The 20,892-nt window shown below is 52.0% G+C and overlaps 1 protein-coding gene across 1 annotated transcript in view; it reads right to left on the reverse strand.

The window, feature by feature from the left end:
- The window catches only part of adamts6 (ADAM metallopeptidase with thrombospondin type 1 motif, 6), a 429,889-nt gene that overhangs the window by 396,428 nt on the left and 12,569 nt on the right, over positions 1 to 20,892 (reverse strand). Inside the window, exon 4 of the mRNA XM_038791039.1 lies at positions 18,512 to 18,683. Within this exon, the coding sequence (XP_038646967.1) occupies positions 18,512 to 18,683 (172 nt within the window). The remainder of the gene's footprint in view (positions 1 to 18,511; positions 18,684 to 20,892) is intronic.

Consider the following 20,892-nt stretch of genomic DNA (forward strand, 5'->3'; position numbering starts at 1 on the left):
CAGAAGTCTGGCCCCACCTTCCTTTCTACTGAGTTGGTAGCGACTTGATAATACTACTGGACTAATAATCCAGAGGCCTGGACTAATGCTCTGGAGACATGAGTTCAAATGCCACCATAGCAGCTAATGGAATGTACATTTGGTTAATTAATAAACCTGGAATAAAATGCTAATCCCATTAACAACGATCATGAGACTAGCAGATTGTTGTAAGAGCCCATCTGATTCAATAATGCTCTTCGGGGGAGGAAATCTGACATCCTCGCCCAGTCTGACTGACATGTGACTCCAAGTAAACAACAATGCAGTTGAATCTTATCTGACCTCTGACCCCTCAGTTGTATCAAAATGCTACAGAAAAAAAGCATCGTGGGTGTACAAACAATGGTTCAAGAAAATGTTTCACCATCACCTTCTCAGGAGCAATTAGGGATGGGCAATAAATGCTGGTTGAATCAGGAATGTTCTCACCACAGGAACAAAATAAACTGGCTTCCGGTTGCGGCTATGACCAGCTAAGTCGCACGTTTGGCTGCTCCTGCTACAAAGGTGTTTTCGGGCCGATTGGAGGGCCCCAACGGCGCTGTAAGGACAAATCCCGGTGGGGGAAGGCTCCCTGAAGAGAACCAGACCAACTTTATGGTCGGTACCCGGAGTGGGGTGGTAAAGAGAGCAACAGCAGCTCCCAAAAAAAAGCGGGGGAAGAAGACCAAAATGGCGGCCGGTGGTGCACCCGAGGAATGGAGGAAATGGGCGGAGGAGCAGCAGGCCGCTCTCCTGCGCTTCTTTACGGAGCTGAAAATGGAGCTCTTGGAGTCAATGAATGCGACGACCACCAGGCTGATGGGAGCCCAGGCGACCCAAGAGGCGTCGATTCGGGAGCTGCAACAGGAGATGACTGTGAGGGAGGAGGAGGCCACGGTCCTCGTGGGAAAGGTAGAGGTGCACGAGGCACTCCACCTGAAATGGCAGAGCCGTTTTGAGGAGCTGGATACCCGAATGAGGCGGAAGAACCTGAGGATCTTGGGCCTGGCAGAAGGCCTGGAGGGGTCAGACCTCCCGGGATATGTAGCAGAAATGCTGAGCTCCCTGATGGGGGCAGGGGCCGTCCCTTCGCCCCTGGAGCTGGAAGAGGCCTACAGGGTCATGGCTAGGAGGCCAAGAGCAAATGAGCCCCCGAGGGCGGTGCTGGTGCGGTTCCAGCGACTCAGCGACCGTGAAAGAGTGCTGGAGTGGGCCAAGAGGGAAAGGAGCAGCAAGTGGGAGAATTCGACGGTGAGGGTCTACCAGGACTGGAGTGCGGAGGTGGCAAAGCGGCGGGCCCGGTACAACCGGACGAAGGCGGTGCTACATGCAAAACGGATCAGGTTCGGAATGCTGCAGCCAGCGCGCTTGTGGGTCACCTACAGGAACCAACACCACTATTTTGAGTCCCCAGAGGAGGCGTGGGCCTTTGTACAGGAAGAGAAACTGGACTCGAATTAGACCCAGGGGATACTTGGCGGCCTTGGCCGCTCGGGTACTTTCAGCTGAACTCTTTGTTTGGATTTTGAACTCTTGCTGTGGTTTTTCTTCTGATGTTTTTTCCCCCTTTGCCAACTTCCCTTAGTTATTGTTATTGTGGTTATTCATGGTTATTTATGGTTATTTATGCTGTTTGGTAGAGGGCGACTGTTAAGTACATTGTTATTTGTTATTTATCTGTTATTTATAATGTTAAGTTGGGGAGGCGGGACGGGGGGGGAGAGCAGATCGGGGATATGGGCTCCTAGGGGGGGTTCTTTACAGGCATGGACGGGGACGGGGGTGGAACTGAAGATGGCGGGGTGGGGTGTGGCAGGGCGAAAGCGCGGGCTTTCCTCTGTTTTCCCGCGCGCGGGGCAGAGGAGGGGGGAGGGGAGGAGTGCGGGGCGTGGCTAGCAATGGCGACCTTTCCCGCGCTGGAGCAGGGCCAGGGAGGAGTGGCAAGGGGGGGGAGGCCCCCCCCCCCCGAGCCGGGGGGAGTCGGAGTGTGGCAGGAGCAGCCGGGTCAGCGTGAACCAGCTGACTTACGGGAGTACAATGGAGGGTACATCGCGGCTAGGAGGGGTCCTAGCCTGGGGGGGGAGGGGGGTTAGGGAGGGACACCGGGTTGCTGCTGAAAAGACCAGAAACGAGAAGTGGAGGACTGGAGAGGTGGGGGGGGGGGGACATCGCCATGGGGAGCGGGTCAGAAGGGGAGGGTCGACCCGGGGCGAGCAGGGAACAGGACATGGCTAATCGGCAGGGGAGGGGGGCGGGTCGTCCCGCGACCCGGCTGATCACTTGGAACGTGAGGGGGTTGAATGGGCCGGTCAAGAGATCAAGGGTATTCTCACACCTGAAGGGACTGAAGGCTGATGTAGCAATGTTACAGGAGACCCATTTGAAGGTAGTGGACCAGGTTCGCCTGAGAAGGGGGTGGGTGGGACAGGTGTTCCACTCTGGATTGGACGCAAAGAACCGGGGGGTGGCGATTCTGGTGGGAAAGAGGGTGTCGTTCGTGGCGGAGGAGGTGGTGGCGGATAAGGAGGGTAGGTATGTGATGGTGAAGGGTAAGCTGCAGGGGGAGAAAGTGGTGATGGTCAACGTATATGCCCCGAACTGGGATGACGCGGGTTTTATGAGGCGCCTATTGGGCCTCATTCCGGGACTGGAGGCAGGGGGCTTGATCATGGGGGGGGACTTTAACACAGTGCTGGACCCCGGGCTAGACAGATCGAGCTCAAGGACCAATAGGAGGCCGGCAGCGGCAGAAGTGCTGAGGGGGTACATGGAGCAGATGGGAGGAGTAGACCCATGGAGGTTTGGTAGGCCGAGGGCGAGGGAGTATTCCTTTTTCTCCCACGTCCATAGAGTGTACTCCAGAATCGATTTCTTCGTGTTGAGCAGGGGGCTGATCCCGAGGGTACGGGAAGCTGAGTACTCGGCCATTGCGATCTCTGATCATGCACCACATTGGGTGGATGTGGAAATGGGGGAGGCGCGGGACCAGCGCCCGCTGTGGCGGCTGGATGTGGGGCTGTTAGCGGACGACGAGGTGTGTAAAAGGGTCCGGAAGAGCATTGAGAGCTATCTGGACTTGAATGACACGGGTGAGGTGCAGGTGGGGATGGTCTGGGAGGCCCTGAAGGCAGTGATCAGGGGAGAGCTGATCTCCATAAGGGCGCACAGAGAAAGAAAGGAGAGGCAGGAGAGGGAGAGGCTGGTGGGGGAGCTATTGGAAGTGGATAGGAGATATGCGGAGGCACCAGAGGAGGGGCTGCTGGGAGAACGGCGCAGCCTGCAGGTCAAGTTCGACCTGCTGACCACCAGGAAGGCAGAGACGCAGTGGAGAAGGGCACAGGGCGCGGTTTATGAGTATGGGGAAAAGGCGAGCAGGATGCTGGCACACCAGCTTCGCAAACGAGATGCGGCTAGGGAGATTGGGGGAGTGAAGGAGAGGGGCGGGAAGGTAGTGCAGAAGGGGCAAGAAGTGAACGGGGTCTTCAGGGAATTTTACAAGGAGTTGTATCGGTCTGAGCCGCCGACGAGGAGAGGGGGAATGGAGGACTTCCTAAACAAATTGAGGTTCCCAAGGGTCCAGGAGGGGCTGGTAGAAGGGCTGGGGGCGCCAATAGGGCTAGAGGAGCTAGTCAAGGGAATAGGTCAGATGCAGGCGGGGAAGGCGCCGGGGCCAGATGGGTTCCCGGTGGAATTCTATAAGAAAAATGTGGACTTGGTGGGACCGGTACTGGTACGAGCCTTTAATGAGGCGCGAGAGGGGGGGGTTCTGCCCCCGACAATGTCGCAGGCTCTGATCTCCCTGATATTGAAGCGGGATAAAGACCCCGTGCAGTGCGGGTCCTACAGGCCTATCTCGCTTCTGAACGTGGATGCCAAGTTGCTGGCAAAGATCCTGGCAGCTAGAATAGAGGATTGTGTGCCAGGGGTAATCCATGAGGACCAGACGGGGTTCGTGAAGGGGCGGCAGCTCAACACGAACGTGCGGAGATTGCTGAATGTAATTATGATGCCGGCAGTGGAGGGGGGAGGCTGAGATAGTGGTAGCGCTGGACGCGGAGAAGGCATTCGATAGGGTGGAGTGGGAGTACCTGTGGGAGACGTTGGAACGGTTTGGGTTTGGGGAAGGCTTTATTAAGTGGGTGAAGCTGCTCTACTCGGCCCCGACGGCGAGTGTAGTGACAAACGGGAGGAGGTCGGAGTATTTCGGGCTCCACCGAGGGACCAGGCAGGGATGTCCCCTATCCCCCCTACTTTTCGCACTGGCGATTGAACCGTTGGCGATGGCACTGAGGGGTTCAGGGGGGTGGAGAGGACTGACTAGGGGAGGGGAGGAACATCGAGTATCGCTGTATGCGGATGATCTACTGCTGTACATGGCAGACCCAGAAGGGGGAATGCCGGAGATAATGGAACTATTAGCAGAGTTTGGGGACTTTTCGGGGTACAAACTAAATTTGGGCAAAAGCGAGGTTTTTGTGATACACCCGGGGGACCAGGGAGAGGGTATTGGGAGACTCCCCTTCAAGCGAGCAGGAAAGAGCTTTAGGTACTTAGGGGTGCAGGTGGCAAGGAACTGGGGGACCCTCCACAAGTTGAACTTTTCCAGGCTGGTGGAACAGATGGAGGAGGAATTTAAGAGGTGGGACATGGTACCGCTGTCGCTGGCGGGGAGGGTGCAGTCAATCAAAATGACGGTCCTCCCAAGGTTCCTGTTTTTATTTCAGTGCTTGCCCATCTTCCTCCCTAGGGCCTTCTTCAAAAAGGTGACGAGTAGCATCATGAGCTACGTGTGGGCGCACGGCACCCCAAGGGTGAGGAGGGTCTTTTTGGAGCGGAGTAGGGACAGTGGAGGGCTGGCACTACCCAAACTCTCGGGGTATTACTGGGCGGCAAATGTGTCAATGGTGCGCAAGTGGATGATGGAAGGGGAGGGGGCAGCTTGGAAACGAATGGAGAGGGCGTCCTGTGGCAACACAAGCCTGGGGGCCCTAGTAACGGCACCATGGCCGCTCCCCCCACGAGGTACACCACGAGCCCGGTGGTGGTGGCCACCCTCAAGATATGGGGGCAGTGGAGGCGACACAGGGGGGAAATGGGAGGTCTGTTGGCGGCGCCAATAAGAGGGAACCATAGATTCATCCCGGGGAACATCGACGGGGGATTTCAGAGCTGGTACAGGGTGGGCATACGGCAGCTGAAGGACCTGTTTATAGAGGGGAGGTTTGCGAGCCTGGGAGGGCTGGAGGAGAAGTTTGAGCTCCCCCCGGGAAACATGTTCAGATATTTACAAGTGAAGGCATTTGCTAGACGGCAGGTGGAGGGGTTCCCCCTGCTCCCCAGTAAGGGGGCGAGTGATAGGGTGCTCTCGGGGGTCTGGGTCGGAGGGGGGAAGATATCAGACATCTACAAGATAATGCAGGAGGCGGAAGAAGCATCAGGGGAGGAGCTGAAAGCCAAGTGGGAAGGGGAGCTGGGAGAGCAGATAGAAGACGGGACGTGGGCGGATGCACTGGAGAAGGTCAATTCTTCCTCCTCGTGTGCGAGGCTGAGCCTCATTCAATTTAAGGTGCTGCATAGAGCTCACATGACGGGGACAAGGATGAGCCGGTTCTTTGGGGGTGAGGACAGGTGTGTCAGATGTCTGGGAAGCCCAGCGAACCATGTGCATATGTTCTGGGCATGTCCGGTGCTGGAAGGGTTCTGGAAGGGGGTGGCAAGGACGGTGTCGAAGGTGGTGGGGTCCAGGGTCAAACCAGGATGGGGGCTTGCGATCTTTGGGGTCGGGGTAGAACCGGGGGTACAGGAGGCTAGGGAGGCCGGAATACTGGCCTTTGCATCCCTAGTGGCTCGACGAAGGATATTAATTCAATGGAAGGACGCGAGGCCTCCAAGCGTTGAAACTTGGATTAACGATATGGCTAGCTATATTCAGCTAGAAAGGATCAAATTTGCCCTGAGAGGGTCGGTACAGGGATTCTCCAGGCGGTGGCAACCTTTCCTTGACTTTTTAGATCAGAGATAGACGTTCGGGGTCGTGGCAGCAGCAACCCGGGGGGGGGGGAAGGGGGGGAGGGAGGGGGGGGGGGGGGGGGAGGGAGGGAGGGGGGGGGGAGGGAGGGGGGGGAGGGGGGGGCAGCAAGGGTCGTGGGGGGACATGCACGACTGTAACGCGGGCAAGTCTGCTCGCTGCTCATGTCTGAAACTGTAGGCTGCCTTGTTTGTTAAGGTTGCCTGGGGGGGGGGGGGGGGGAGGACTGGTGCGCACGAGAGGGCGGGCGAGGGAGGGACATTTGCCTAGAGGGATTGTGTTGTAAATAATTTAAAAATTAGTAGGGGTAAATGTTTATATGGAAAAACTCTTTCAATAAAAATTATTTAAAAAAAAAAAAAGGAACAAAATAAACTCAGCGGGATTCTCCGTTCCTGAGACTAAGTATTGACGCCAGGGCAGGATTTGTGGAGTTCCACGACAGCAAAACTGCCGCCGGTCCTGGACCGATTCAGCTACTGTTAAGGGGCTAGCACTGGTGCCACATGGAACAAAATCAATGCGCAGCTGCACAGTTGCCTTTCCGGCTGCGGCAATGGTGTTCTGTGCCCGTCCAGCCCAACCCCACCTCCTGGCCACCGCACGCCATTCCCCCCGGATCTGGCAGAAGCCCCCCGGTTAGAGGTACAACGGTCAGAAAACTATGGTGATTTTGGACACTTTCCATACCCCCTCTCTCTCCCTCAGCAGCTATTGTGCCTGTTTCACAATTTTTGAAAGAACAAATGACCCTCGTCACTGGGAATCCGGCCCATTGGAAGCAGAGAATCGTGGAGGACCTAGAGAATACCGGGTCAGGCCCGCTAATGATATGCCAAGGGTGTTTACTGTACTTGCATTCCAGAACGCATTGACGCCACTGTCGAGGCAACGGAAAATTACGATTTGGCGTGAAATCGCCGCCTGCCGCCATTTGTCGTCGGAACCGATTCTCTGCCCAATCACGTTTCCTGATTCCGACATCGCCGATGGAGAAGCCTACCCACTAACTTTGTATTGACTAATACCTTCTAGAGCCACACTGGCACAATGTGTATTAAGTCGTGCAAGTCCCAAATTCCAACTGGAAATGATGGGGCTGATCTTCCCCTGTCCAAAAAATAAAGCAATTCAAATTGGGGCGACACGGTCACACAGTGGTTAGCACAATTGTTTCACAGCTCCAGGATCCCAGGTTCGATTCCTGGCTTGGGCCACTGTCTGTGCGGAGTCTGTGCGGAGTCTGCACGTTCGCCCCATGTCTGCGTGGGTTCCTTCGGGTGCTCCGGTTTCCTCCCATAGTCCAATGATGTGCAGGTTAGGTGGATTGGCCATGCTAAATTGCCTTTAAGTGTCCAAAAAGGTTAGATGGGGTTACTGGGTTACGGGGATAGGGTGGAGATGTGGGCTTAGATAGGGTTATCTTTCCATGGGCCGGTGCAGACTCAATGGGACGAATGGTCTCCTTCTGCTCTCTATATTCTATGATCTATGATAATTCTGTGATCGATGAAATGAAGAATGGCATTAACCTTTTATCCCATTTGCTGAGTAACACAGCACCCTATATTTTTTTTCCAGTGTCTTTAGTTGAAGAAGGTGCAGAAATGTAAGTTCCATGCAATTAAATGGCAGAGGGCTTTGCACCTAGATTTACTCAAACAGATCAGGGGTAAATTGTCCCATCCAGACCTCCTGCAAATGCTTCCTGAGCTATTGTTTAAGTGATACAGTTTTTCTTCTTTATGTGGCTGATTTGGAGCCATTTGTGGCTGCTTTTGATTCCAAAAAAAGAATTGACCACCTTTGATTTTTCTAGGATATTGCAAGGTCAGTGAGACAAACTCTTTGAGACAGTGGGAGGCGAGATAGGGAACTGTCCACAGGGGGATGCTACAAATTTCCTGACACCTCGTCACTCCTGCCAATAAACAATATGGTTTTTTTAAGAATGTTGCAGTGAGCAAAGTCGAAGGCCGAAACGTTCCAGCCATTCACAGCGGTGGGATCTATCGGTCCCGCTGACAGTGCAGGTTTCACGGCAACAAAGTGTGCATTCAATGGGAACCCCTTGACAACGGTGGGGCCAGAAGAGCTGGCTCTCGATGCCATGAAACACATGGCAGATTGCATGGTAAATCCTGCCCAAAACATTTATAAAGCAAACACCATAACAATGACAAACTTTGTGTCCTGCGATCAACCCTCTGGATACAGTTTAGCACATGACGGCGAGCGGAACCTGGAACTGCCGCAATTCCTAGTTCCACCCGCAATCAATTAAAAGTCATGATATTACATTGGCTTTCCACTTAAGTGGCAGCCAGTGTGAATCGTGGCCACATTGGGTGAGTGGGCACAGCGGGGGCGAATGCAGGATGGGCACCATGCCCAATGACCTACAAGCCATCACACAGACACTGACCTCAGGAGCTCATTACCAGTTTGGGAGAAGCATGCGGCACTCAGTCTCTCAGATAGATGGGTGACCATCCTTCACTGATTTTTTAAAAATATATTTTTATTCTCCTTTTTCACATTTTCTCCCAAATTTACACCCACCAACAATAAACAATTATCAGCAACAAATATGTCAATCGCCATATCAATAACAACGATCCCATCCTCCCACCAACCCCCAAACAGTAGCCCGCATGTTCACATAAACAAATGACAAAAAGGAATCAGGAATCGCCCATAGTCACCATTAACACGTACAGTCCCCCTCCCCCCAACCCTCCCAACCCCCCCCCCCCCAACTAATGTTCGATGTTATCCAGTTCTTGAAAGTGCATAATGAATAATGCCCATGAATTGTAGAACCCCTCCATCCTTCCCCTCAATTCAAACTTAACCTTCTCAAGAGTCAAGAATTCCAACAGGTCCCCCCGCCACGCCAGGGCACATGGTGGAGAGGCTGCTCTCCACCCTAACAGGATCCGCCTTCGGGCGATCAACGAGGCAAAGGCTACAACATCTGCCTCCGCACCCGTTTCCAGCCCCGGCTGGTCCGACACCCCGAATATGGCCTCCTGGGGGCCCAGGTCCAGTTTCACATTCACCACTTTAGATATTACCTTAAAAACCTCCTTCCAGTAACCCTCCAGCTTTGGACAGGACAAAACATATGAATGTAATTAGCAGGGGCCCCCCGCCCCCCCCCCCACAAGGTTCACACACATCTTCTACTCCTTCAAAGAATCGGCTCATCCTCGCCCTCGTGAGGTGTGCTCTGTCTACCACCTTCAGCTGTATCAGCCCCAACCTCACTCACAAGGTGGAGGCATTCACCCTCTGGAGTACCTCACACCAGAACCCCTCCTCCATAGCCTCACCCAACTCTTCCTCTCACTTTGCTTTGATCCCTTCCAGTGGTGCCTTCTCCTCTTCCAAAAGAGCTCCGTAAACCGACGACAGTACCCCCTTCTCCTGTCCCCCTGTCGTCAGCACCTCCTCCAGCAATGTGGAGGCCTCCGGGAAGTTCTGTATCTCCTTTCTGGCAAAAACTTGAACCTGCATGTGTCTAAACATTTTCCCCTGCTCCAGCCCATACTTCGCTTCCAGTTCCTTCAGTCCTGCAAACCGACCGCTAAGAAACAAATCTTTTAGTGCCTTAATCCCCTTCTCCTCCCATTTCCGAAAACTTCCATCCCACTTCCCTGGCTCAAATCTGTGGTTCCCCCGAATCGGCATTTCCCTTCACCCTACCCCCAATCCGAAGTGTTGGCCAAACTGCCTCCAAATTCTGACCCTCCTTCACTGATGAGCAGGGAAGTGACAACTTGCCTCACAATGGTGGATGAGTTGGCTGTGGTCTCTTGGGCCTCCTCTCATGGCACCCCGGATGAGGGCAGCATCTCCTCTGTCCGTCTGTGAGTCACCATGCCATCCTGATTCAGCAGCGACTCAAGAGTGCCCAGCCACGTTGCTGAGCGAATCCTCCCAGACGGACGCTGACCAGGCCCCGCTGACCAGAGGATGACTGCCAAGGTCACCCTGCACGAACAGGGCATCAAAGCCTGCAACCTCATGTCACTGACAGTAGGAGTTTGGAGGGGGGGGGGGGGCACAAATGTAAGCTGAACACACAGTGAGCATAATGAGGAGCATTCACAGGAAGGTTTTGTTTTGTTTTTCTATCACTGTGATGATCCAACTGCATGATTTCACTTTGCTTTATGTTATTGTTCTCACCATCAATGACGTATTGCTCCAAAGTCATCAGTGTTCATAAGATCATCAGACCATAAGACATGGGAGCAGAAATAGGCCCTCAGCCTATCGAATCTGCTTCGCCATTCAATCATGGCTGATATTTTTCTCATCCCTATTCTCCTGCCTTTTCCTCATAACCCCTGATCCCCCGTTAAATCAAGAACCTATCTATCTCTGTCTTAAAGACAATAAATAATTTAGTCTCCACAGCCGACTGCGGCAAAGTGTTCCATAGATTCACCACCATCTGGCTGAAGAAATTCATCCTCATCTCTGTTTTAAAGGATTGTTTCTTTAGTCTGAGATTGTGTCCTCTGCTTCTAGTTTTTCTTACTAGTAAACATCCTCTCCACGTCCACTCTATCCAGGCCTCGCAGTATCCTGTAAGCTTCAATAAGATTCCTCCTCATTCATCTAAACTCCGAGTACAGACCCAGAGTCCTCAACCGTTCCTCATACGACAAGCTCTTCATTCCAGGGATCATTCTTGTGAACCTCCTCTGGACCCTTTCCTAGGCCAGCACATCCTTCCTCAGATACGGGGCCTAAAACTGCTTATAATACTTCAGATGGGGTCCGACCAGGGCCTTAAACAGCCTCAGAAGTATATCCCTGCTCTTGTATTATAGCCCTCTCAACATGAATGCTAACATTGCATTTGCCTGAACAAAGACTCCTAAGTCCCTTTGTGCTTCTGCTTTCCTAAGCATTTTCCCATTTAGAAAATAGTCTATGCCTCCATTCCTCCTACCAAAGTGCATAACCTCACACTTTTCCACACTGTAATCCATCTGAACTTCTTTGCCCACTCTCCTAGAATATCCAAGGCAAAGAACCCATATGTACCCATTCTGAGGGCAACCCTTATCCCTACTCGTCTGCCGCACCGACCACCCATAACCCCCACCAACTGCTGAGGCCTCTGGCCGTGCGGCCAAAGGCTATCCCTAATGGGGAAATTGGCAATCATGGTTAAGTGAGCACTTCACACATCCCAAGTGGATTCCCATGGGTGGGCGGGTTATGTAGTATGTGGGAGTCATTGCCTCGCATTCCAATCAGACCGTGATGCCTGGGCCCTGTGCTTGAACACTGCGGGCGGCAACACCACACACACAGCAGCCAACATCTGAACACCCAGAGAATGGGACACAGCTCCGGGGACATGTCCACAGCTGGAGGGTGGGTGAGTGCAATGGGGAGGGGCCCAGCATCCGGACCAGGTGACGTTATGTGCAGGTGCCTGGGGTACAGAGTCTGTGGTCCGTTGAGGGGGGTCCGCTGTGGCCAAGTGTGTGTGAGCAGGGAGTTCCGGGCATGGGGGAGATCAAAGGGGGAATGGAGGGTCCTGGGGTGGGAGTCACTGCTGTTTGTCATTCTGATAGCCTCTCCCAATTCCTTACAAATATTGAATGAAATGGACGGTATTTTAGACCGCGCATAACATGCCCTAGTGGTGCTGCTGAAAGGCCAGGTAGCCAGACGCCAGAGATGGTGGCAGCAACAGCGTCTGCAGATGCTTGGGGCGGCAGCTAACGTGCCAGACCCTGCCCCACACCCTGAGGACCCGGCCGCCCATCAGGCCACAGAGGGATCCATGGCAGGAGGCCCACGATGGCCCAGGGTATACAGGCATCACTGGTCATTTTAACAGATGACGGACAGCGTGTGCCGCAGGAGGCTCCACCTCACAAGCAGACGGTGCGGCACCTGTGCCATGTCCTCGCAGATTTGGCACCAAATGGAGGAGGAGAGCAACCGCTCCCAGTTGCCATCAAGGTCACCGCATCCCTGACCTTTTATGCCTCGGGATCATTCCAGGGCTTGAGCAGGGATCTGTGTGGCATCTCACAGGCCACAGCCCACAGGTGCATCCGACAGGTCATGGATGCCCTGTTCGCCTGGGCGGTAAACTACATAGACTTTGACATGGACCAAGCTCACTAGATGCCTGGGCAGCAGATTTCTCCACCATCGTGGGAGGCCCCAGGTCAAGGAGCTGAGAGACTGCACGCATGTTGCCTTGTGCTCATCGAGGTCCCCTAAGTTAACAGGAAGGGGTTCCACTCCCTGAACATACAGCTCATGTGTGACCGCCAGATGAAGATCATGCACGTATGTGCACGCTTCCCAGGGAGTGTGCACAACAGCTACATCATGGGGCAATCAGACATCCACGGGCTCTTCGAGGGTCACCCCAGGCTGGCCGACTGGCTCTTGGGGGATAAGGGGAATCCGCTGAGGACCTGGCAAATGACGCCAATACGGAGGCCGGAGACCCGATGCAACGATTTCCATGTGGCCACCCGGGCTGTCTTTGAGCCTATACGCCATACTCCCCAATTGATCTCCCCTCCCAACTCTGCTTCCCATTTCTCCTTGATCTTCACCGCCTGCTCGCTTCCCTGCTCCCCCAGCCACTTGTATATATCCTCAATTCTTCCCTCCCCTTCCACATCTGGAAGCAGCAGTTGCTCCAGCAGTATGTATCCCGGCAACCTGGGGAACCCCCTCCAGACCTTTCGCACAAAGTCCCTGATGTACCATCAATTCGACTCAAGACACATTTAGGATCCGAACTGTGGCTTTAATCAGCTAGTTGTTAGCCCGGTGGTCGACTACAGAGAATGACCGACCGCCGGGAACTCTGGGTACTTATACCTCGGAGGCGTGGCCTACTTGCCTCTCGACCAATTGGAGAGCAGTCATCGGACGAGAGGCACATGACCAGTCAGAGCCAATGGGAAGCCAGTGCTCTGCACCAATGGCAGTGCTCATATCCATACCACCACATTCACCCCTTGTGGATAAAGAAGGCAGGGGGGGGTGTAAGTGGGGGAGAGAGAGGGGGGGGGTCCGAGGACTGGTGGTATGAGCAGCGAAAATCGATAGGGGTGAGCTGCCCACTGGCTCATGGCAAAACAACACTACTACTACTAATAACAACCGAATAACACAAAAATGTCCAAAAACGTCCCATGGCCGCATCAGATGGAGACGATCAGCCTGTCGGGTGCCCGTGGTGTTCTGGAGGACCGTCGCAGTGGAGCCGGTGACGTCGGGCCGATGGTCGTCCTTGCCTCCGGGAGCGTTGGTCGTAGATGTGTCTCTGTACCCCGGGCCGGTGGTGGAGACGCTGTAATCGGGGAAGAGGGGCCATGTGCGCTGGGTCGTGGGGGCGTGGGGGGCGCTGGGGGGAATTGGGGTTGTGGGGGGAGGTGTTGATGTAAGGGGAGAAGGCCGCACGCCGGCGGGTGCCAGGTCCCGGAGCGAGGCCGTATCCTGCCGACCGTCGGGATACTCCACGTACGCATATTGCGGGTTGGCGTGGAGTAACTGGACTCGCTCAACCAACGGGTCGGACTTGTGCACCCGCACATGCTTCCGGAGCAAGATGGGCCCGGGGGTGGCCAGCCAGGTCGGGAGAGGGGATCCTGAGGACGACTTCCTGGGGAAAACAAGAAGACGTTCATGAGGTGTTTGATTAGTGGTAGTACAGAGGAGAGACCGGATTGAATGCAGGGCGTCGGGAATGGCTTCTTGCCAACGGGGAATAGGGAGATCTCTGGACCGTAGGGCCAGCAGGATGGTCTTCCAAATGGTGCCATTCTCCCGCTCGACCTGACCGTTACCCCAAGGGTTATAACTGGTCGTCCTGCTAGAGGCTATGCCCCTGCTGAGCAGGAACTGACGCAGTTCGTCACTCATAAAGGAGGACTCCTGGTCGCTGTGGATGTACGCGGGGTAACCGAACGGGGAGAAGATGGATCCGACCTGGAAGGGGAGGGACTCGTCGATAGCATGCATTGTGGCCTTTGCGATATCCGCTTTGATGCGGCTAAAGGCCTGGCGGGCCTCCATCGACAGAGGAAAGGAGGTGGACTGGATGAGGGGGCGGGCTTTGTCGGCGTAGTTGGGGACCCACTGGGCATAGTATGAGAAGAAGTCCAGGCAGCGTTTGAGGGATTTGAGGGAGTTGGGGAGGGGAAGTTCCATCAGGGGGCGCATGCGTTCGGGATCGGGGCCTATCACTCCGTTACGCACTACGTAGCCAAGGATGGCTAGACGGTCGGTGCTAAACACGCACTTATCCTTATTGTAAATTAAATTAAGGAGTTTTGCGGTTTGGAGGAATTTTTGGAGGTTGATGTCGTGGTCCTGCTGATCGTGGCCGCAGATGGTGACGTTATCGAGATACAGGAAGGTGGCCCGTAAACCGTGCTTGTCGACCATTCGGTCCATCTCCCGTTGGAAGACCGAGACTCCATTTGTGACACCGAATGGAACCCTGAGGAAGTGGTAGACGCACCCATCTGCCTCAAACGAGGTGTACTTTCAGTCACTCGCGCGAATGGGGAGCTGGTGGTGGGCGGACTTAAGGTCCACCATGGAGAAGACTTTGTACTTCGCGATCCTGTTAACCAGGTCGGAAATACGGGGGAGAGGATACGCATCCAGCTGCGTAAACCTGTTGATGGTCTGACTGTAATCAATGACCATCTGGTCTTTCTCCCCAGTCCGAACTACCAGCACTTGGGCTCGCCAGGGACTGTTGCTGGCCTCGATGACTCCTTCTTTAAGGAGCCTCTGGACCTCGGACCCGATGAAGGTCCGGTCCTGGGCACTGTATCATCTGCTCCTAGTGGCGACAGGTTTACAATCTGGGGTGAGATTAGCAAACAAGGAAGAGGGGTCCACTTTGAGGGACGCAAGGCTGCAGACAGTAAAGGGGGGGAATAGGGCCGCTGAATTGGAAGGTCAAGCTCTGCAGGTTGCACTGGAAGTCCAGCCCCAAGAGTGCCGGGGCGCATAGACGGGGGAGAATGAGGAGTTTGAAATTTTTGAAAACCCTCCCCTGGACTGTGAGGTCCGCTATGCAGCTCCCGGTGATTAGGACGGAATGCGAACCTGAGGCCAATTCAATTTTATGTTTAACTGGGTGGATGGGGAGCGTGCAGCGTCTTACCGTGTCGGGGTGGACGAAACTTTCCGTGCTCCCGGAGTCCAGGAGGCATCTCGTTTTGTGTCCGTTGAGGTGGATCGTTGTCGTAGTCTTGGCGAGCGAGCGTGGTTGCGACTGGTCGAGTGTGATGGAAGCCAGTCGTGGTGAGAGTTCCAGATCCTCCTCGGTGGCAGAGTAATCGCTGGCAGGGCCTTCCGTGTTGGCCCAAGATGGCGGCGCCCAGGACCCGCACGTGGAGTCGGGGTCCCAAGATGGCAGCGCCCAGGACCCGCACGTGGAGTCGGGGTTCCAAGATGGCGGCGCCCATGGCCCGCACATGGCGTCCGGGGCCCAAGATGGCGGCGCCTGTGGGAACCTCGTGGCAGCTGGGGGCAGAGTCAGCAGCGTCCACGGGCCAGTCGGGGTAGCTGGGGGAGCGGGTCGGGAGGACCGTGGGGCCATTGCGGGAACCGGGAGGTGGGCCGGAGAGGTTGGTGCGTGGCGTGGGGTCCTGGGGGGGGCCCGGGGGGTGCGATCCGCGGTCGCTGCGTGGAACAGCAGCGATCGACTTGGTCTGGCAGACCACCGCGTAGTGGCCCTTCTTCCCGCAGGTCTTACACAGAGCGGAGCGGGCCGGGCAGCGCGGGCAGGGGTGTTTTGAGAGGCCACAGAAATAGCGGCCGGGGGCGTATGCGCGGGCATTCAGGTCAGCAATCTCCAGGGAGGTTGCAAGAGTCCGTGCCTCAGCTAGGCTGAGGGCGTTCTTCTCTAGCAATCGTTGGCGGATAGAAGGATACTGCATGCCAGCAACGTAAGCGTCTCTGATTAGACGTTCCATGTGCTCCGTCGCCGAAACTTGGAGACATGCGCACGTTCTCCCTAGAGCTGCGAGGGCCTGGTTAAACTCGTCAAGGGACTCACCAGGGAACTGTTGTCTGGTCGTCAGGAGATGCCGTGCGTATACTTTGTTGACCGGCCGGAGAAAGTGTCCTTTGAGAATCTCCATGGCCGCATCAAAATCGCCTTCGTCCTCGATCATTGCGTAGACCGATGTGCCCACGCATGAGTGGAGGATGTGGAGTTTCTGCTCAGTTTCTGCTGAGTTTCCCCAGCGAGTCTGACATTCTGTCGAGTCCCTCAGCAGCCATTGACTGCACCACGCCTTGGACATCTCCAGTAATGGTGCCGATGTCACACACCAGGCTCTCCACTGCGGTCACCACCCTAGCAGTGTTGGCCTCAGTGGCACGCATTGCCGGCGACATCTCCTGCACCTGTAGCCACTGGGACTCCTCCAAGTGGCTATGGACCTCCTGGAGTGTCACTGATAGCTCTTTCTGAATGTCCCAGCCACACCCTAACATCTGCATCAGCTTCTGGTATACCTGTTCCATAGGCTCAGCATCTGGCTGGGAACCAGCTGGAACCTGGGATCAAGCAGACCTCTGACTCCTGTCTCACCTGGGGGTTCCTGCCTCCAACTGATGTGTGGTGCTCACCAGATTGTGCCCAGAAGCCTGTCCACTAACATTCCCACCGAGGTACATGTATCTGCACTGGTGGAAGGTGGGGATGGCAGCTGTGACGCGCCGATCGTGGCATCGTCAGAGGTCTCCTCTGAGGTGCTCTCATGGGAGGCAGGGAAAGGGGGGGCCACCCCGGGTGGGTCTGGGGGAGAATGGACATGTGGTCAGTGGGAGGAATGCATCAGTCACTATGGTAATAACTCATGTTTGACAGGTCCTCCAGGTGGGATCTAGTGGATCCTCACCTCTACGACATGCGCCGGCCTCCGCAATGGTGACCACTCTGTCCTCGGCCACCCGTCGCCTCCAGGGCCCATTGCTCGAAGGTGGTGAGGATTCGTATATCCGCCAGTCTGGGCCTTCTCCCGGTGGTGCGTCTCCTGCAGAGACACAGAGAGGGCATTGTTAGCTGCACGTGTGGTTCACAGTGGTGAGAGGAGGGGTGTGAAGGAAGAGTTGGGTGGGGGGCGTTGAAGGAAGAGGGGGGTGAAGGGATGGTTGGGGGTCTCATGGACAGTTGGGGTGTTTGTTGTTGTCAACTCACCCATGCTGCTCGGTGTAGGTCGTTGACCTTCTTGCGGCACTGGAAGCAGTCTGCCTGGTCACACTCCATGAGCTCACGGCAGCCGCCAACTCACCTCACCGCCCTATGCCTCACCCTCTGGGACCCTTGGGGGAACAGGACATCCCTCCTGGGCTCCATCGCATCAAGGATCCTCCCCAGGTCTGCATCCCTGAATCGTGCGGCCGGTCTTTTCAGCGCCATGGCTGCGAGCTGATTGGGGTTAGCTGTGCAAGTGCTGTTGAAGTGCTGCTTGACCTTGTCAGCAGAGGGCTGACGAGTGAGGTGCCAGCCAATTAGCTGGCGAGCCTTCATTCCGGTATGAAGCCCGTGGAGCCTCGTTAAGTCGACCAATTAACGTTGAATTGCATTGCCGGCCTCGCTGAGCCGAGGGTCGGGAAGCTTGGGGCAGTTCCCACTCACTACCACACTTAGGAAACTTTCCCGAGAATCGCGCCCATTGTATCCTCCACTATGGCAGGCCACCCAAAACATTTTACAGCCAATGAAGTACTTTCAAAGTGTAGTCACTGCTGAGATGTACATACAGAAAGTGACAGCCACCGAGGTTCCAAAAACAGCAATATGATGACAAGCAAATAGTCTACTTTAGAGATGTGAGTTGAGGGATAAATATTGGCTAGGACACCAAAGGGAACTCGACAGCTCTTCTTCAAAACACTACCTTGGAATAAATTACGCGCCTCAGTGCGACAGAAGGGGTCTCGATTTAATACCTCACTACACCAACAATTTGGCACTCCCTCACTACTGCACTGAAGTACCAGTCTAGATTTTGTGCATCAGTCTCTGGAGTGCGATTTTAGTCAACAGCTTTTTACCTCAAAAATGAGAACTACAGCTGAAACAGTGATTATGGAGAAACCCTCAATCAGTAAACCTTTACTTTATTTTCGGATCTTCCTGCTCTGTGGATGTATGGTCTGAACAACCTAAACATTTTTTTCAACAAAGTTGTCACCTGCAACATCTATTTTTTTTAAATAATTCTGCATTGCAAAGTAATCAAAATATTAAAAAACAGTAATAATCATTGCCATATTGAGTCCGAAATTCACAGTTTGGTATTTCTGCACGTTCTTCAGTATTGTGGGTTCATATAATATTTTTACCCACTGTTTAATACTGCTTATTTTCAATAAAGGAAAGAAGATTATACTTCTGTAAATCTCCTACAATGTTAGGTAAGTTACCTGGAACTCCGCAGTTTGACATGTTCGTTTCATGTCTCTGTCGAATGGAAGAACGCTTGTAAACAACATGAGTGCGGCCTTCGCCATAGGTAAAGTCACTAGTATTGTCCTCAGATATATCCTGCAATGGTTCAATGAAATACTGATCTTCTTCTGTTACAATCACTCCGTGCTTAAGTGAAAAAAACAGATCATTATTGCATGTAAGAATTTGAGACGTTTTAGGAAATAGTCCAAAACAGTCCATTCCTGAAGTATTGTAAAGTATAATTAGAGATATATCTGTTTGTGCATTAAGTATAGTACAGATATATCTAGACTGTGCTTAAAGTCTTGTAATGTTATACCTTGATTGTGCATTAAGGAAAGTACAAATATATATCTAGATTGTCATAATGTATAGTTCCAGATATATCTGGACAGTGCATAATGCGTAGTTACAGATATATATGGACAGCGCATAATGTATAGTTACAGATATATATGGATTGTGCATAATGTACAATTATAGATATATCTGGATTGTGCATAAGGTATATTAAAGATGTATCTGTATTGTACATACTGTATAGTTACAGATATATCTGGAATGTGGAAATGCATAGTTACATACGTATGGATTTTGCATAATGTATACTTACAGATATATCTGGATAGTGCATAATGTATAGTCACATATATATCTGGATTGTTCAGAACATATAATTAGAGATCTATCTGGATAGTACATAATGTATAGTTACAGATACATCTGGAGTATACATAATGTCTTGTTACAGATATGTCTGGATTGTACATAATATATTTACGATGCACATTGCATAGTAAAGATATAGCTGGATAGTGCAAGATTTATATTAAAGATATATCTGGATTGTGCAAAATGTATAGTTACACATATATCTGGATAGTGAATAATTTGTAGTAAAGATTTATTTGGATTGTACATAATGTATAGTTACAGATATATTTGGATTGTGCATGATGTTTAGTAAAGATATATCTGGATAGTGCATTATGTATAGTAACACATATATATCTGGACAGTACATAATGTATGGTTACATATTTATGTGGATTGTACATAATGTATAGTTACAGTATATCTGGATCATGCATAATGCATAGTCGCAGATATATCTGGATTGTGCATAATTTGTAGTTACACATATACCTGGATAGAGCATAATGTATAGTTACAGATATATCTGGATTGTGCATAATGTGTAGTTAGGGCGGCAAGGAGCACAATGGTTAGCACTGTTGCTTCACAGTGCCAGGGTCCCAGATTCGATTTCTGGGTTGGGTCACTGTCGGTGCGGAGTTTGCACATTCTCCCCGTGTCTCCTCCGGAGCTCCGGTTTCCTCCCACAAGACCTGAAAGATGTGCTGTTAGGTAATTTGGACATTCTGAATTCTCCCTCAGTTTACTCGAACAGGCGCCGGAGTGTGGTGACTAATGCATTGTGTATAAGAAAGTTATATCTGGATTGTGCGTAATGTATATTTACAGATATACCTCGAAAGTGTAAAATGTATAGTTACAGATATATCTGGACAGTACATAATGTACAGTAACACATATATCTGGATAGTACATTATGTATAGTTACAGTATATCTGGATTGAACATAATGTACAGTTACAGATATATCTGGATTGTGCATAATTTATAAGAAAAGTATGTCTAGATTGTGCGTAATGTATAGTTGCAGATAAATCTGGATAGTGCAAAATGCATAGTTACAGATATGCCTGGATAGCGCATAATGTAAAGTTACAGATATATCTGCATTGTGCATAATGCACAGTTACAAATATATCTGGATTCTGCATAATGTATAAGAAAGTTATATTTGGATTGTGCATAATGTATAGCTACAGATAAATCTGAATTGTGCATAATGTATAAGAAATTTATATCTGGATTGCGCATAATGTATAGTTACAGATATATCTGGATTGAGAATAATATATAGTTACAGATATATCTGGATTGTGTGTAATGTATAAGGAAGTTATATCTGGATTGTGCATAATGTATAGTTGCAGATAAATCAGAATTGTGCATAATATATAAGAATGTTATATCTGGATTTTGCATAATGTAAAGATAAAGATTTATCTGGATAGTGCATAATGTGCAGTTACAGAAAAATCTGGACTGTGCATGATGTATAAGAAAGTAATATATATATAGTTAGATATATCTGGATAGTGCATAATGTACAGTAACACATATATCTGCACAGTACACAATGTATAGTTACAGTATATATTGATTGAGCAGAATATATAGTTACAGATATATCTGGATGGTGCTTAATGTATCTTGAAGATATATCTGGATTGTGCATAATATAGTTATCGATATACCTGGA

The sequence above is a fragment of the Scyliorhinus canicula genome, chromosome 3, assembly GCF_902713615.1.
Source record: "Scyliorhinus canicula chromosome 3, sScyCan1.1, whole genome shotgun sequence".
Taxonomy (NCBI): domain Eukaryota; kingdom Metazoa; phylum Chordata; class Chondrichthyes; order Carcharhiniformes; family Scyliorhinidae; genus Scyliorhinus; species Scyliorhinus canicula.